The sequence below is a fragment of the Siphateles boraxobius genome, unplaced genomic scaffold (genome assembly GCF_051911475.1).
Source record: "Siphateles boraxobius isolate OS27281-9 unplaced genomic scaffold, OSU_SipBor_1 130, whole genome shotgun sequence".
Taxonomy (NCBI): domain Eukaryota; kingdom Metazoa; phylum Chordata; class Actinopteri; order Cypriniformes; family Leuciscidae; genus Siphateles; species Siphateles boraxobius.
Window position 1 is genome coordinate 21525280 of NW_027508734.1, and position 19593 is coordinate 21544872.

The 19593-nt window shown below is 37.3% G+C and overlaps 1 protein-coding gene across 1 annotated transcript; it reads left to right on the forward strand.

Annotated features, from left to right (window-relative positions):
* The first annotated feature begins 1006 nt into the window (after positions 1-1006).
* strc1 (stereocilin 1) lies at positions 1007-19569 on the forward strand. Its single transcript, XM_077228636.1, has 28 exons — positions 1007-1209; positions 1563-2261; positions 2378-2402; positions 2573-4646; positions 5075-5137; positions 5331-5441; positions 5557-5711; positions 6306-6492; positions 6873-6988; positions 7138-7267; positions 7424-7606; positions 8854-8892; positions 10674-10850; positions 11012-11152; positions 12399-12460; positions 12615-12750; positions 13013-13101; positions 13198-13333; positions 13556-13752; positions 13852-13942; positions 14070-14232; positions 14369-14544; positions 14750-14905; positions 15581-15723; positions 15826-15974; positions 16258-16355; positions 18294-18444; positions 18620-19569. The coding sequence occupies exons 1-28, from the start codon at positions 1161-1163 to the stop codon at positions 18718-18720; spliced, it is 5997 nt and encodes a 1998-aa protein (XP_077084751.1). The 5' UTR covers positions 1007-1160; the 3' UTR covers positions 18721-19569.
* Positions 19570-19593: the final 24 nt, after the last annotated feature.

The following is a 19593-nucleotide window of genomic DNA, read 5'->3' on the forward strand; positions in this document are numbered from 1 at the left end:
TGTTGAATGAGAGAACGTTAAAGTAGGTGAATATAAAAATATCTAAATTGAGGCCTATAGAAATTTTCTTTTTTAATTAAATAGGAGTTTCAGGGTTCCCACAACCATGAAACCAGAACCGTGTGATTTTTCAGGTCAGTTATAGTCATGGGAGAGAGAAAAAAGGAAGAAATGTCTTTTCTTTTTAGTTATAGATTATTTTGCTTTCCAGTATGCCATCTGCCTGATTTTTTTATTTTATTTTGAGGACAAAAAGTGTGGGAACCCTGAACTTTGAACTGAGCATTATCTTACACCATTTTTTTTGGTCGATCCTTTATTAAATATAGATTTTATCTATGGTGGTTTCAGCTAAATGGGGTCATATAAGTTTAAATGGGTTACCTTTTAAATATCAGGAATCAATCAAAATGTAGAAGTTCATATCTCATTTTCAAGTCTACTTAAACATAAGCTACAATATGGAGAATGTAAATTGGCCTCAAATGGTGTTGGTTTTTAAATGATTAAAGTTACGAAAATTTTTACTTTTATACCCAGTGGTTTCAGATAAATCGAGGCTATTAATTTATTATAACTGTTGTGGGCAAACATGAACCTACTTTGCTTGACATATTTTGAAATATTGCTCTAATACATACTTTTCGCAATTTTCAGTCACTGTATTCACTGCTGCACAACGGTTAACTTTTCGTCGTTATCAGTTTTATATTATTCACATTTAAAGTTAATTGTGTTGTAAACGCGGTCGTGCTGCGTCACCTTATACACACCCACTTCTGTTACCGTTTGTTTCTACCTGTGTCACTGATCGGGTGTATGTTACTGTGACAGACATGCTGACAGTCAACACGACATGTTAATATTTCAGCACTTTCAGCCGTCTCTCCAATCTCAAATCCGTTCCGTGTTTCGCACCTCTTTTCTGCTGTTGTTTAATTAGGTGACTGATGCAGGATTGAGTTGCGGTGACACTGCATCCGTGATAGAACATAGTCGAAATCCAGGAATCAAAGAGAGTCTTCATTACAGAACAAGTAGTTGTGTTGGTTTTTACGACGATATCGTAATTAAAGGGAATGAAGTCACAGCCGGTAGTGACCATGCTTTTGTTAAATTAACAACCACCAGTAGCGACATATGGATATTTCTCAGTAAAAATGCACCACAGAGGAAGTTTAATGTTGCTCATGCTTGGCATCATTTTAGGTAAGAGTATTTTTCTTGCCTTGTCTTTTATTTTCCGTTTCCTTTTTAGTATTTCTTTTTTTCTTAGCATTTGTACAATTTAAAATGCCTGGCATCTCTGAATGTTTAAGGTGAACTTTGTCATTTGTCAGGGTGAAGATAATATATTTAAATAAACATTTGTGTTTTTTTACATTATAGTTGGCATTTTACACATATTACATATAATTTAAATAGCAATAAAAGTAATGTATAATTTCAACAAGCTCTGCTAATAATTTATGGATTACCTGATGTTCATTTGTATAACCCAGTATTTTAATAAATGCATGAACACTAAGGTAGTGTGAACCATATTTGCCTCTTCTTTAAAGGGAGTGCATGTGGTGACTCCAGAAAACCCTCATTACCCAAGACCATCATCAGACAGAGTGAGATGAGCTCCAGGAGCGAGGATGAATTTGAGAGGAACTTGAAAGTCCTGATAGAGAACATCAGATCCTTGTCAAGAGAAGAAAAGAGCATGAGCAGAATGACAGCACCCCGTGAAAGAATCGCAATTGACAGCACTAACCTAGACACATACTTCACAATATTCAACAGTTTATTCACTATATACCAGCCAGTGCTGATTGACAGTTTCATTGAAACTCTTCCTCAGGCTTTAATTTGTGTTTTGGCAGACAGACAGCACTGTGGCTGGCAAGCAGATTTAACTAGTACCGTTTCATCTGCATTGAGTGAACAGATACTTTCTGTGATCTCCTCTGTTAAATCTCAAGCCTGCATGTCAACATCTAATCTGCGAATGGCAGACTCCTCCATTACTCAGTTAAACTCTGTTCTGGAGATGTTGACAAATGTTTTGTCCTCAGACCTCCCGCTTTATCTGCTCTCAGACAACTTTTTAGCCTTATGGGATAGTTTTATGGACATGACAATTCCACCTGTGATGTCCTTCGTGTCTGAATTCTTGTTGAGTGCGCTTCAAACTCCAGTGGATTTTCTAAAACTCGGATTACAGTTCGGCATTGAGATCCCTACCCTAGACGAGAGTAAGAAGTGTCAACAAGGTGTGTCATAGGTTCAGTTCGTTACTTCAATACTGTTTTTTTCCCCCATATGTTGGAATAAATTTTTTTAGTGCAATAAGTGATTCTCCAACTCTCCTTCTGTCTTGTATACGCAGGTGACCTCAAACAGCTTATCATGTGGTATGTCACTAAAGCAGAAATAGCAGTGTGCCGGTTCTTTTGCATTTCATGTCTCTGGAAGCCCATATTCCTGTTACACTTTTGAAAAAGAACATTACTTTACAATATAATGATGCATCATTAATCTTATTCTAAAATAATAAATAATTTCTCTTGTTTTCTATATTCAGGGGCATGAATCATAATGTGACCTGGTCTTTTGGACAATCATCCCTAGATATGTTTTTGGCTCCTGAATCACCTCCTTGCAGTTTCCCAGGTCCACAATGCCAAACCACAAGCAGCATCCAGTTCAGTCGTACTGGTACACCCTCAGTGGACATCCGCACATCCAGTCTCACCTGCGACCAACAAAACTTGAACCAACTCAATGAAACCCTTTGTGCAGCAATTTTAACAGCAACATCTCAGGAATCGTACGTCCTTTACCAGATGTGTCAAGCACTCCGCACACTCTCTCAGACCGAAGTGACAAAGGTCTGGAGGAGCACGTGTCACATGATCCAGAACGTCGTCTTACCTCTCATGGAACCCTGCAGTGATCCTGCCACTGCACAATTAAGCCGTATTGCGAGGTCCACCCTTAGCCTCAGCGAACTCCTCTGCGACTACCAGAACTGGACTGCCGGTGGTTCCGTGGACCCGGCTCTGGTCACAATGTGCAGTGAAAATGATCGTGCTGCATTCATCCTTGCTGTGTGTAACAATGTTGAAGCTATGCAAGTGATGGTAAGAAATCCCATTAATGCCTGGGTGTGGGAATTCTGCGCAAACACGTCAGACACATACATAGTGAACCTGTATTGTTCATATAACACGTGGACTACTGAAACCATCGACCCATCAATAGTGACATTCTGCTGGTACAATGACATGGACAGATTTGAGGGGCTATTGTGTGACAGTATTGCCTTCTTAATGGTTGTGTACTCCAGTGAAGAAAACAACTGGCTGAAGCCCAATTGCTCTGAACCTCCTCAACAAATCGACATCAACACCATTGTGGCTCAGTCTTGCAAATATTCAGAATGGAAGAATTTAAGAGCAGTTACCCCTGAACAGATATCTATATGCATCCAAAATGATGAGATTCGATTCATTAATGAGGTGTGTGTTAACCACACGTTCGTCACTGTACTTGTGCTTAACAGCGGGAATACCTGGGTAGCGCAATATTGCACTTACTCTATCCGCAATCCCCCCACAAGCCCACCACAGCTAAGCACTGAAGTCTGGTGTAACTACAACAAATGGACTAACATGTCTGTGGATCCGACTGTGGTCGCTCTGTGCTGGCACTACGATCAAACAGGCTTTCGTCAGAACGTCTGCTGCAACTTGAACTTGTTTGAGAAGTTGTCTCTTCATCTCGACAACCAATGGCTGATTAGAGAGTGCTCCAATAATGACACCACGAAAGTGTTGTCGCAAGTTTGTGTCTATTCAGATTGGAGCCAGCCTATTATTGTAGACATGAGCGACCTTGCTCTCTGTGCCGATCTTGATGCTGAGAACTTCACTCGAAATGTATGTGCCAATGTTACAGTTCTCCAGAATTTGCTGGCCAATTTAGACAACACCTGGTTATTGGAGCAATGCTCAAACCTGACTGCATCTGGCCCAGGCGGTGGGGCTGGGAACGGGGGGAGCCTGATGGGTTTCCGCCCAGCTGAGCAGTGTCAATACTCCAGTTGGGCTTTGGTCCTCCCGGATGCTGCTCTCCTCGCTCTTTGCTGGGACTATGACCAGGCCAACTTTATCTCCTCTGTCTGTGCTGACTCTTTCATGCTCACCCACATCACTCAGGAGGCCTCCAGCCTCTGGGTCGGCACTCTCTGTGCCACGTACACAGCTCCCCATATCGACAGTCTAAATGGGAGCACAGCTGCCCCGCCGTGTCTACCTAGGGAGTTAGCTAAGAGGCTAAACTGGACCTGCAGCGCAGACTTCAGCGTTGTCTGCCAACCAGGTGGCAGTCAAGTCCAGGGCCTTCAGATGCTGTTGCGCTGTGGGATAGAGATTCTCCAACCTCGCTTGGAGAATCTCATGACTACACAGGTGACATCAGTGGTCAAGCAAGCCACCAGCCTGTGGATTGTCCTGTTGTTGGCTCTAGAAGAAAGCCAGATGACCTCTCTGAGGGTGACAGAGAATATTCGGCTTAGTGTGCTGGAGTCAATTGTCGTCTACATGGACAATGAGGCCAACTTTGCCAAGAAGCGTGTGCTTTTGCAGTGCTTTGAGGTTGGTATTATTATTCAGAACATTATGGCAGAACAGGGGATATCATTCATATCATTGTTTTCATTAGACCAGTGTTTCCCCAAAAAAAGACACTGTGAACTAGTTCTGGAAGTTCTTCTAGTTCTGATTATTAATTAAACATTTCCCTTACCGGGTTCACCACTATTTTGTAATTGACTCATGAACTAGCTCATCAACATAAGGTATAAGGTGTTAGCTGTGACACCGGATAATTTAACTATTTTCCTTAGCATTTAATATTAACTCAAAGTCATTTGATTTGTCTCTACATTGGTACTATGATACAAATACCTAATCTATGTTGTTGTTTCAATCAATGTTGAGATCTCATTGCCCTTTTCATTTTACATGACATTATGGTTCAGATACCGTATTTCCAGTTGAAACTGTGCATGTGTGTGTTTCAGAAAGTTCTGATCAGTCTGATGCAAACAGGAAGAGATGTCCCCACTAACTTTTTTCTGATCAAGGTTGGATGGAAATCTTGTTTTGCATGTTTTTAATTAACTGGCATTGCACTTTAATTCTTAAAGGTGTTGGAGCAAAATTCATGTTTTACTTCTTCCATTCGCATTCATACCATTCATACACTATATGGTTTTGTTTTCTGAAATCATTGTGAGAGTAACAGCTTGAATTACAGTTCTCATTATTGGTTTACAGGAGTATTTTCGAATTCCTCTATCTCATCTGAGATCGGTGCTCAGTGCAGCGGACATCATAATTGTAAGGGAGGTTCTGCAGTACTATAATAGGAACTATGCCACTTTGCAGGTAAACCATCCCCACTACTGCATCATTGTATATCAAATAAAACCGAGAGGGTACAAACGATACACAATCGAAGTTACATGCATTGATATAATTTAGAGTCTTTCCTCTTCTGAAGCTAACAGATGATTACCTGCGCACCATGGTGTCTGTGCTTTTCCAAATACACCTGCCTAGGGATATTAGCCTGTTCCCTGACATGGGCCTTTTGTTGGCTCGGGCTACACCTTCAGACATCATGTCAATGCCACCGCTACAAAACAATATCAATGCGTGAGTGACACACCTACGTACCTGTTTAAAGAGCTTTAAAAGGGTTGTCTATTGATCACACCATTAAATTCCTGGTATTTTTATTTTTTTATTTTATGTTTTATTTATGATATTTTATTATGATTATTGGCTGTTTGAATTGCAAACTTTATAAAAAGTGGGATGTTGATATTATAATTAATGTGGATTTACTGTGTTAATACAATTAATATAATTTTTGTATTTCTAACCACTAGAATATCAGTGTTAGTTTCATATTATTTATATACCATTATAATATATACTACTACATTTTGATATATATACTATTAGCTTTTATTTTATATTTTCAGCTTTCATTTTAATTGTAGTAAATTTGTTATTTGTTTTTTTGTCTTTTTGTTTTGTTTTTTGTAGCTTTTTTACTTCAACTTTATGTCAGTTTGTTGGCAAGGCCACATTTCTTGTTTTTTTATCTAATATTTATATTTTATTTTATTTCAGTTAGTGAAAAGGATTTTAATAGTTTTAGTTAACATTTAACTGCAAAATATTAAGGGTTTTACACATCATTCAAATTGTTTAAAACATCTCCCCTTCCCTACTTTACTCCAGGTTAAGCATCATTAACTTCAGCATCAAAAACCTTTCCCTGGAGCAGCGGCAAGCATTTGGTCAATGGTTCAGTCGGTCCATGAGCTTGCCCAACATGACAGCCGGCAGCTTATCCTTCATCAGAGACACTGGTAACCTGATCGCCTATCTGCCCTTCCAGAGCTTCCAGTACCTCTCACCTGCTCAGGTAACAGCCCAAACACCTCACAAAGATACCTGAACCCATCTGGCTCCGGTTAACCCTCAGACAGCTCAGTTGGGTAAAATGCCAATGCTTGCCACTGGTTCATTCTAACAGACACGCCCTCGTAGTCTGTTTTCAATAAATAAACACAGAGATGCATACATTAAGTATGGCTGTGTACTGGACATTGAATGAGACTGTCGTGCTAACACTTCCATATATTCATTGCTTTCCATATAAAAAGGACATAATTCACAAATAGATTTAATTTGAAATGTACGTCATTATAGTTTTAAAACGACCATTTTAGATCATATTTAAAATGATAATTTGACCGAATGACATTATGACTTATGGCATACTCTTGTGTTTTGTTTTCTTAGCTGCTGGATGGTTTGGATGTCTTAAAGAGTAACACCTTGGGTCTCCTCAAGCAGCAGTTCATCGCTCAGAGTCTCACTGGAGCCTTCAATAATCTCACAGTAGACCAGTTCAGAAGGTTAGCTAAATATGGAATTGTTTTACTCCATTAAAATCAAAAAAATATAATATCTTGTATTTTTCTGATTTGGGTTATGGAAATGCAAAAAGATTAAGACATTAAGTATTATAGCACAACCATTTTTGTTTCCTCTCACACCCCTCCAGGTTAGGTAATCTGTCCTGTCTGGCTCACCCCAGCGAGCTGATGGCATATGCTGGAACAGAAGCCTTTTCAGTGATCCAGGACAACATTAGAACATGTGCTATCCAAGGATTTAGTGTTCCTAGCAATATGGTTAGTGAACATGGTCCAGATCAGTGGTCTCATTAGTTATTATTGTCTCTTATATTTACCCTATTCTTTAAAAACGATACCCGTTTTAATTAATTGTTCCTCAGTGGTTCATCTAAAATAGCCTCTGGTGTTTTTGGTTCCTTTTTTTGTGTCCAGATATCAAGCTTGGTCTTGAAAGCATCTGAGCTACAGTCTCCCTCCAGTCTCTCTCCTCAGAGAGTCTCTCAGCTTGCCCCTTTTCTGCCCCTGCTAGGATCCAGCGTCCTGCAGCAGCTCACCTCAGCCCAGCTCATGCCTGCCCTCAGCACCCTCGCCTCTGTGCCTTTCACCCCAGCACAGGTACACCACTTACAGTATTAACATGGTCTCTTAAAAAAGTAAAATCAGTAACTGGTAATTGGTGTGAACTGGTCTTATACCATATCCAGGGGCCAAATTAAATTTTTCTGAACCAGCTTCCAATAGCGAATGGAAGTTTACAGGCCATACATATTTCTCACCAGCTTTGAAACTATATTTTGTATTTATTAAGAATATTTATTTGCCCCAATTACAACGGGAATATTGAGCTCTTTTTTTCTAGCATATTTATGCAAGGAGTATGCAAGGCAAATTATTTAGCATATTTCATACACTGTGGTAATGCAAAGTGTTTTACATAAAAATTATTTTAAAAATATGGTTATGACATGGTTATAAAATATGGCTTATGCTTATAAATGGTTATGGTTATAAAAAGGCTCAAAAAAATATAAAAATACAATAAAAAAGAAAATTTGAAGAAAATAATAAATTAAAATGAAACCGTATCATACACAAAATGAATTGTGTCTGAGAAACTATCACAAAATCTTGATTTTGCTTCCTCGTATTTTCATTTTGGTTGTGTAGTGTGAGAAATATTCAACATAGTCACACAGTTTCATTTGAATCTTTCATGTTACATTGGCAAGAGTCAGAATATCATTCTTACATTTTCATCTATCCCATGTAATGTCGCAGTTCCTTGTAAAGCTGTATGAGCCAACTGGCATGTAACTTAGTATTATTTGCTTGCCTAATGCAATTTTTACTTGCATTTGGCATTAGTTGTGTTAATTTTCGACACTGAGTAAACCCTAGTGGATGTTAAAATTAAGTAGAGATCAAAGGTCACAAACAGACCAGTGGGTTTAAATTCGAGGGCTTTGCAACAGATGGAAGACTGCTGTCAGAGGAGCCATGGTATCTGATATAGGTAAAGGATTCTCACTGCTCAACAGCCTTAATTATTTCTACATGACCAAACGTGAATTCTGAATGTCCATCTCAATGTGCCCCCAAAACATAAGGAAGGCAGAGGATGTGAGCACAATGGAAAAACAGAAAGCTTCAGATGGCCATAGGTAGACTTTACTATTGGTTGAAAGGGAGAATGTCCTTGTATAAGTCAATATATGTGTTGTAATTAAATAAAAGTAACTACAAATTAACTTTAATTAGTCTTTATCAGAATATTTGTTCTTCATCTTGTTGTTTCATTGCTTTATAATGCACTGCCTTATTCACTCCCTATTAATCATTGTATTGTTTATTTTTTCAAAAAGGCTGGTGTTATCATCGACAAGATCTCAGCCAATTTGAGTGTAAGTATATCTTTGCAGTGAGGTTGAGAAAAGCTGTTTGCTCTGATGTTTTTTGAGAAGATGGCCAATTTTCTAGCCCCTGTGAACGTACATGTGTGTGCCTGCATTTGAGATGTCGGCACTTTTCCTCAGCCAGCTGGCCCACAACCCAGCGTAATCAACTCTGGGGTGTTCCAAGGACAATTGCATTGGCCTCACACGCACTTACACAGACCCGTCAGTTACTCTTTATAATTTACTTTGCTTGTTTGAAAGTGCATGTAACATTTACTCGTATGATCCATGTGATTTGGCAGTTCCTCAAGGTATAGGATTACACCAGGCACAAGGAAGTTATCAATTGGCCCTTTGTATTTTGTGTCTAAGGTTTAAGGGAACATTGTGATGTGGGTCAGATAGGGTGTCACTAGACACCTAAAGAAGCATCTGTTTTTGAAATATAGACTACATATGGCACATGTTAATTCATTTAACATAAAGCTAGTTACATTGATTTTGTAAGGGATTTTCAAACATTTTTGATGACAACGACCCCCAAATAATGATGATCTCTTTCCGAGGGACCCCATTCCTAAAATACAAAGGCTGCTATACATACACATTGGCATTCTAAAGTTTGGGGTAGGCATTTTATTTTTAGGTTTTCGAAAAAAAGTGTCTTATGCTTCCCATTTATTTGATAAAAAATACAGTAAAAACAAAAATATTTTGAAATAATATTACAATTTGAAATAACTGTTCCCTATCTGAATTTATTTTTTATTATTAATGGCAATGCTGATTTTTCAGCATCATTACTCTAGTCTTCAGAGTCACATGATTGTTCATAAATCATTCTAATATGCTGATTTGCTGCTCCAGAAACATTGCTTATTATTTTTTATGCACTTGTGCTGCTTAATACTTTTGTGAAACTGAATTTTTTTCAGGATTCTTTAATGAATAGAACGTTGAAAGCAATGGCGTTTATTTGAATTCTAAGGTTTTTTTTAACAGTGTAAAAGTCTTTACTGTCACTTTTGATCAATTTAATACATTCTTTTTGAAAAGAAAAAGGGATGTTGAAGGGATAGTTCACCCAAAAATAAAAATGATTTGACAGTTGCCATCGACTTCCTTAGTATTTTTTTCCTATTATGAAAGTCAATGGGGTCCATCAACTGTTTGCTTACAGACATTCTTCAAAATATATTTTTTGTTCAGCAGGTTTTGAACAACTTGAGGGTGAGTAAGTGATGACAATTTTTGGGTGAACTATCCCTTTAACTGCTAATTAGGTATTTAAAAAATTGTTCCCAAAATTTTGAATGATAGGGTATTTATATATATATAAAAAACGTATTCATACTGTTACGTGTGATAATATAAAGATGACATGTTTATAAATAAATGGCTATTATATTGCACAATGTTAATATATTATCTGGAAAATCTATCATTTTTATTAAAATGACTGTGTATCAAAGGTCAAGTCTTATTTCTTTAAAAAAAACAGTGCTGTCAATACAGTAAAATAATTGCAATTAATCTCAAGATTTCTTAGTAGTCTTTAGAAAGCAGAATGAAAAAGTGTCATGTTTGGTGAATGTAAAATAATAATAATTATGCATAGACTATTGCATTAATATGTAAATTTAACAGCCCTTAAAATACATTTTGTAAAAACGTTTTTTTCCCTCTCAGATTTGCAGTCTCCCGGGATTCACCGGATTCCAGTTTATGTGAAATTCTCAACAATATGTAGAAAAATTAAACGTGTGATATTTTGTGCTCCCTCTCAGCTGGCTCTGCCTGGCTCTGGCCATTTGTCTATGCTGGGGTCTCTTGTGAGTGGAGTAAAGGTGGAGACTCTATGGACTTTACCATCTGATATTCTGCTGGAAGCCTTACCTAGAATGAGCCTTCAGACACCTGGGCTCACCCCCCCTCAGGTCAACGCTGTCATCTGCAAACTCTGGGTAAGAATCACCCTCTAACAGATATTTCCTTTAGGCTTCTGAACACAGATGTCTCGGCTCAAACATGCTTATACTAGAGCATTCAGTTAAGGGAAACAAGAAATGTTAGCATCTATCGTTGTAATACAAATGCTGTAAATTGTTCTGCCCCCATCTTTCAGGGTTCTAGTTCTGTGTCCCAGTGGATGGATAAAGTGAAACCTTTGCTCTCAAGCACTCCACTCCTCAGTGTGATTCCCCAAGTACCTCTACTTCTGATCAGAGACACTGCTGTAAACACTCGCCTCTGGAACACACAGCAGGTATGTTCTAGTCTAGTCATATACACATTTATCAAATACAATTACAGAACTTGCAAGGTTTTTGCAAATTTTATATTCTTTTAATACATTTCATATTTGTGCTTTATTATAAATTAAGATGTATTTTATTACGTTTGACAGTGTCCTATTTACTGTGGCAGAGATGACAGTGGATCAAAATACAGTGAAAACAGTAATACTGTGAAACATTTTTACAATTTAAAATAACTTTTTTCAATTTTAATATATTTTAAAATGTAATTTATTCTTTTGATGACAAAGCTGAATTTTCAGCATAATTACTCCAGTCTTCAGTGTCACATGATCCTTTAGAAACCATTCTAATATGCTGTTTTGGAGCTCAAGTAACGTTTCTTATTATTATCAATGGTGAAAACAGTTGTGCTGCTTAATATTTTTGTGGAAACCATGATCTATATTGTTTCAGGATTTTTTGATGAAATGCATAGACAATGTAATGTTCTTGTGTGGTTCTTGTGCTCACCCGACAGATAAGAAGACGACTGCTCTAATGCAGCATTTCATTAGCACAGTACCAAAACCTAAAACATAACCTTATGTAAAACTTTTAACATTATTAATTTGCTGTCTTTCAAGTATTGGTTAGTATTCCCTTCTGGAACTACAAATCTGGTTCAGATCTGAATGGCGAAATATATTTTTCAGATATAGTTGGTCTGATTAAGGTTGTGTTTTAGCATAATAAGTGTGCTTTTCATCATTATACTCCATTAGCACAGAGATCAGTACAATACTACAGTCTCTAATTACTGGTTTAATTATTAATAATGGAGCATATGCTTCTTTGTTGTGTCTGGTTTAGCACACTAGACACAGTATCTTCTGTTGTTCCCTATCTGAAAATAAGATGGAAACCAACCTGAGTTGCTCTAGTACTGTCAGTCCCTTTTTTCCAGGACATTAAGCATGAAAGTGTTTGTCATCCCCTTTTCATGTTAAAGATAAGCTTACAGAGCCAGGAAATCCCTGATTTCACTATTAATGTATGTATAAATATTGAACAGGTTACAGTAATTGTGCCACCTGACCTATTAGTAAATTCCTTAAGTCATTTCCCTACCATCAGAATAATTCAACACCTAAATATGAAGCATTCAAAACAGCCTTAATATACAAAACATTTGCAATGATGCTTTGTCATTTGTGTCTACAATGAAGGCTATATTAAAATCTTTAACCTATGATTGATTTTTTTATTCAATAGGCTAAAGTTCTCTTTAAAGAAGCTATCTTCGCCCACCCAAGTCTCTCACAACACGAATATATGTAAGTTTGGACTTTATGTATTTGTGAGTTTCTTTTTGTGATTATAAACAAGGTCTACAACATGAATCATGGCACTGCTCAGTGAAGTATTGAGTGATTGTTTAAGTTTAGGGTTAAGTAATCATGTTTTCTCTCTCTCTCTCTGACATGAAAGGTCTCTGGGGACAGTGGCTGTGGGAGTGAATTGCACAGACCTTAGAAGATTGTTCCAAAACCTGGCATCTCTATCTCCTCTACGTGACATTCTGACATTTCTGAGAGAGCAGCCTGTGCCACTCCACCCCTCATTGGTATGCTAGTAAACCTACATTCAAATTTAAGACCTAAATGTTACAGATTACCAGTTTTGGTTTCTTTTTTATTTGATCAAGTCCTCACTAAGGTCAACCTTATTTCATTGTTAATGTAATCTATAAAATTTAATGTAGGCCTACCTGTAAATTGAGTAGAGATGTCTTGAACCCTGAATATTGGATCTAGCATTGGACAAACTGTGTAGATTAAGTAAAACACTCCCTTTACAGAAGTTTCTTTTTCATTTCTGTACTACAGATAAAGTGTGTAACTGAGGAACTGTATGAGTTTGACTTCATCTCAGAGTTACTTGGAGATTTGGGCTCTCAGATTGCGCTGTCACTTCCGTGAGTCAAGATTCAAACTCAGTTTAAATGGATTTACACTGTACATGTGCATATAATAATGTCTTCACACGTTAAATTTAATGTCGTTATCTAAAGGCTGAGCACCATTAAGAAATTTCCACCAGATAAGATGGATTCCCTGAGGAAAATGATTGTACAGAAGCCACATTTCTTCCTACTGCTTTCCAGCACCAAACAAGCTGTCCTGGTGGACAAGATGGTTCAAAGACTGGTAAAGACCCCATATTTTACGGTCAAAGGGTCATGTATATATTTTTGTTTAGGACCTTCCCAGTTAATGATTCTGACAGGGTTAACAACCCTGATTGTGTTGTACATTGTTGTTTAACAAATTTAAGATATTGCGTGACCTGTACTTTAATGCCAGTTGGTTAAGTATAAGTAGTCTCTTTAAATCTGTAACCAACCACTTTTTCTTTGGTTTTCTCATCAGAATATGTACACTGGCCTGTACACTGAAGAGGAGTTTCGTTTGCTAGGTGTCATGGCTACGTTTGTGGCAGATGAAATGTTTTTGAATTTGGATAGGAGCTTCTTTGTTGATGGTCTGGAGTTCCTACAAGGTTTCTGCTACAATGCCAATAAAAGAAACCTTGTGGCAAACATGCTAAAGGAACCGAGGACATTTGGGTAAGGACAGTTAAAACTTAAATTACTGGAACTTAAAATGACATCAAAACATATTACATGCCTCATAACAAAGAACTGTAACTGTTTTTTTCCACAAAGCCATGTACAAAACTGGACATCAGAGACACTGAACCAAGTGGGCCGTTTCTTGTTTTTTCTTCCTAAGGAGATTATTCAACTCATCCCCTTAGTAAGTAGCCCAATATTTCTTTGTGTCTGACATCATCTAAATACACATACTGTACCTCATGACCAGCTGACCAAGTATCTTCGATCACTACCTGTCTGTGTTTTGACCTATCTACATGTGTCTTCAGGGTTTGATGAGCTTAGAGCGCATTGAGAGGCTGTTCCTGAGTCAGCAGAAGTGGGAGAGAGGAGAGCTTGGTTCTCTGTGTCAGAAACCCTCCGAGCTGTTTGACAAGCAGCAGTTTGTACTTCAGTTCTTCCTCGGCTTCCTCAGAGTGGGACGCGCCACTTGTAAGTGTAATCTTCTGCCTTGACAGAATGTCATCTGTTTAAATGTGAATGGATATAATACGACAGTATGCCATTTCATCTCACACTTTTGACCACTTAGCCCTCTTCATTTTATCTCTTCCTCTTTGTCTCTTAGTTTCTGGGCTGATCCCCACTTGTGAGAGCCTGCATGTGACACAACCTGCTGCCTGGAGTATTGATAGCCTTAGAAACATGCCACTAGCCTCATTTCGGAGGTGCTTGGAGCTCATTGGCCAGGATCCCTTTTTCAGTCCATTCCAGCTGTCAGTGCTCCTTACAAAGACCAAGGAGGTGCCTGATTTTTTTCCATCAGCTCATATGTTTCTAAATGGCGCTCTCACAAGTGTTTTATATTTTTTAGAGTTGGGAGACATTTGATGCTTCACACCATTAGACATAGCCTTGTTTTGAATTTCTACTTTCCACTAATATGTTGGTGGTATTCAGTTAATGTTTGCATACCTGCAATATAATATAAGTGGCTGTTTTTTTGTAGGTATATGGGATGCCTTCCTCTTTTAACTCTTCTGTGATCTCTCAGTTGGGTCGCATTGCCACTCAATTCTTACTTGACGAATTGGCCTCTCTTAGACTGTATGAAATTCAGGCAATTTCAGCTATGGGGGCTCTCAACACATGGACCAGCAGACAGGTAAAATCTTGATGAAAACATTGTTTGCTGGTATTGCTGATACAGTTGCCATTTGTAAGACACAACACTGATCCCACTGATTAATAGAAATATGCTGTTTGACTTTGAGAATCATGTTTTTATTCATTCCTTCATATATTAATGTACACTATACCATTCAAATTTTTAGGGTTGGTAAGATTTTTAAATATTTTGAAAGAAATTACTTATGCTCACCAAGGCTGCATTTTTTAAATAAAAAATACAGTAGAAAAAGAGTAATAATATGAGATATTATTACAATTTTAAATAACAATTTTTCTATTTAAATATATTTAAAAAAATAATGTATTCCACTGATGGCAAAGATGAATTTTCAGCATCATTACTCTAGTCTTCAGTGTCACATGATCTTTCAGAAATGATTCCAGTATGTTGGTCTGGTGCACAAAAAACATTTCTTATTATTATCAATGTTCAAAAGAAGTTCTACTGCTTAGTATTTTTGTGGTAAACTGATTTTCTTTTAGAAATAAAAAGTTAGAAAGAACAGCATTTATTTTGAAATAGTTTTTACTGTCTCTTTTGATCAATTTAATGTGTATAAAAGTATTAAATTCTTTAAGAAAAAATCAAACTGTTATTGACATCAAACTATTGTAGTATACGTGATTGGCCTTTGTTTTACAATTGCAGTTGAAAACATTATTCTCCACGGTCCTGAACTCAACCAGAAAGTCTCCTAGCCAGTTAGACTCCAGCACTTTTGTGGCTTTGGGGCACATTGTGTGTGGGATAGATGCACCAGTCATGCGCAGTTTGAATCCAGTGGAGTTCAGGTTAAATTACCTAACAAACTCTAATATGTTTTTTGTATGGTTCATACAATACATTTTTTTACTCTTGTGCTGCATGTGAAATGTGTGTTTTTCTCTTTCCAGTAAGGCAGTTTTGTGGCTGGGCCGTTTGCGTTTGTCCTGTTCTGAGGAGCAGCTGCAGGCCTTGATAGGACTGCTCAGTCATACCTTGACATTTGGACCGGTCAGCTCCTGGGGATCAGAGGTCTTTATTGAGATAGGAGCGATTGCAGGTACAGCTCAGAGCTTGTAATCAGAAAGTTGGCGGTTTGATCCCCACGGATATCACCACTGAGGCCTTGAGTGAGGCACTTTACCCAAGGCTGCTCCAGGGACAAGCTAGGGAGTAGCTTTGGATAAATGAGTCTATTAATAGATTAACATATATAGTTAATATAAGTGAATTATTAGCATCAATAGCATAAAGAGCATTGTGCCTTATTTGCTCTTTTTGGTTCATAGTTATTGTGTTTTGTCTATACATGGGGTTTTTGTGCACTTTCCCCCTTTCTGTAGCGGGGCTGCCTGATATAGCCATGTCTGCTTTGGTGAGGGAACAAATTGAAGGAATCACCCCACTTGCCATCTCTCTCATCCCAGCGGGCAAATTTGCAGTTAGTATCTCTTTTCTCTTGCTTCACCCTAAAGCATATGATGCATGCAGGCGACTATTTGCTTGTGTCCATAGCTGCTATTGGGACAGAGTCGGCGCCAGCGCAGCACAGACGAGGGGGCGTCTGAAGTAATGAAAAAGGCGATGACGTCATGCAAAGTATCCTAGGCTATACTTGGAAGTGTCATATTTACTTGCGTACTTGCCGGGCATAAACAAACCTTGTTACAACAACTATGCAACTAAAAGCTACCAAGCAACTTGCAGATGGAAGAGCAATAAATAATATTGATACATAAAAAAAAAGGAAAACAACATAATCGAACAAATTTGACTCTATATCCATGATATAAACAAGTTTAAGACCACTAGATATAAATACGACTTAATATGTTAGATACACAATTTCAGCGGATTTAGCATGTAGTTCATTGAGACCAACGTAACACACACTCATTTCGACCAATTTAACAGATGCATTTTTTTTCACTAGGGGTCGCTAACCTCTTACAATAACAAAGGCGCAGGTTGATGACGCAGTGATAAGCAGAATGATGGGACTTTCTGTCATGCTGATGGATCTAAAAATGTTTATGGATGAGTGAAAACATTCATGTATTTTAAAAAGAGACAAATACTCTAGATATATTAGACAGATGCTAATAAGAGACAGATATCAGCGCCACACGTGAGTCCCGCGGATATAAAGTAATAAGGACATTTAATTCTACCAAACTACCCACAAGTGCTGAATTAATACTCACACAGGTCAGTTTATTTGATGAATTAAACTTGTGAGGTAACGCAGTGCTGTTTCACTTGGTCTAACGTTACACTATCATACTAAGCATTTGAGTGAGTTGAAAGTTATAATGTTATTCTATGTGTTAGTTTGTTAGCTGTATGAGACTAGCAGTAAGCTAGATCAACATTAGAATAACATACTGATCAAATTTTAACATTTCATCATGTTGAGCTATATAACATTGATTAGTTTTATGTGCATTTGCTCACCTGTCTAATAAAGTACATGCAAGATTGGCGTCTCTGTTAAGTCGAAGTTAGTCGCGGATATGGAGCTCTCGGCATCTCGAAAACGCCACGCTGATATTGATCCTTGTTTTAGTTCTACTTTTGTCCCAAAATCTGCTTGCCATGGTCCATAATGTTTGAGTGAAACAACAACAGTGTGAGCGTGGCGCTAGACATTACGCACTACGCAGTTGTCCACGTCTGTCGCCATGTTTGCTATGGCAGTACAAGCGGAAACCAGGGATAACAAGGACATTACATCATTGACGGGCGACAAGTGAACAGGGACGGGCACTTTTTAAAATTGTGAATTTCTCTGAATGTACAAAAATTCTTGGAAACATTTAGGATAATGGAAGTACACAATGAAAAGAAATATATAACACTGTGCAAGTGGTTTTTGGATATTTGGATACAAAATTCTTACATATTGTACCTTTAATACAGCCTGAACTGCAGCCGGTGGTAAACAATAACAATACAGTGAAATAATCAACTAACTACGACCAATTATCTAGCCCTAAACATAGGAAAATGTTTCATCATAGCTTTAACAGCATTTTTCGTGGCGTGGGAAGTTCAGCATAATGTAGGTTATGTGTCAAACGTGTCAATCAAAATGTGACTGTGAAACAGACTATCCTTAACTAAAATGTTGCTATAGTAACCTAATATTAATTCTAGAAAGCCAATGCATTTGGCAATAACGTAATTTTTAAAAAATAGTCTATTCTATTCCATAATTAATATCTCCTACCACATTCATCTTGACTTAGGGGGCAGGATAGTCTGGTTGAGGGGGCAAATACTCTTATGATGTCCTCTATTTTTAAGATTAGGATTAAAAGTATTTTGAAGTCATTTTAGAGTTGTTCTTATCTGGCGTTTCTACTTTCTCTCTTCACAGGTAGTCTTTAACCAGGCACAGATTCGTATGTTCACCTATGATCAGGCCATTGCTGTAACTGACGCCCAGCGCTCCGCTCTATCTCCAGTTCAGGAGACGGCCCTGTACATGGTGCTCAACCCCTGGGAGGACAAACCTGTTGATTACAGAGGTACTTTCACTCCTGTTGTGAAAGAAGGAAAAGTAATTTTATTCCACGACGTTAATTAAAATAATATTGTTTATGTATATATACAGTTTCAAAGTTGTATGGTTGATATTTGGATATTTTGAGAATAGTCACTCTCAAATGTTAAATGTCTCACAGTATTTGTGTATCTTTTCAGGCAGGTCACTGGGAGTTGCAGTGCAGTCCTGTCCTTTTCTCTACCTCTCCAGCATCCTGATAACGCTGCTGTTGCTTTCTCATGCTGATTCTCTTGGATGAGTTTGTCGCTGTTCAGTTGAACAATCCTTCCAAAATATGAGCAATATGATGTAACAGTTACACTTTATTTTAAGGTGTCTTTGTTACTCTGTAATTATGTACTAATTATTTAAGTAATATAAACATTATGTAATATTTCAGTACTGCGTAATATTAAGTAACTACATGTACTTACTATAGGTTTAGGATTGGGTTTTGGTTTGGTTTAGGGTAAGTTGCATGTAATTAAGCATAATTTATAGTTATTACTATAGTTACTGCATGTAACGTGTAACAATGACACAATAAACTAAAGTGTTACAGATGTAACTTTAATACTGTAAATGTGTGTATTCAGCACTTTTAAAATGCTGAATGTAATTTAAAATGGGTTACATGAAACTGGAAAAAGTACAAGAAGAATAACTCATGGAAATACTACTTTCAGAACTTAGTAATACTTTGTCAGTCATGATAATGTGATTTTGTTTGATTGTTTTTGAATAATTGCTTGCTTGGAGATTAATATATCATTTTAGATCTGTATTTAGTTTGACTTATACTTGTCTAGTTTTTATTAATATTATTTATTAACTTTTTGAACTGCTTAACTTAGTCGACTTCATACAATGAAGTGCTGGAAAAATATCAGAATGTGTTGTATTAACAAAGTAAAAACATGATTGTGAAGTGTCCTTGTTCTTTGATTTATAAACTCACCCATGTATATTCTCTGACTACTTATGTAAATCTGGCTATTTGTCATATTTCATGCCACCTAATGTCAGACTGTATTGACTGTATTTTCATTTTGTATTGTGCATAAATCAGGGCATGTATCCTTTGAAATAAAGTATTGCAGAGACATTATAAGTGGATTTATAATTATAAAAC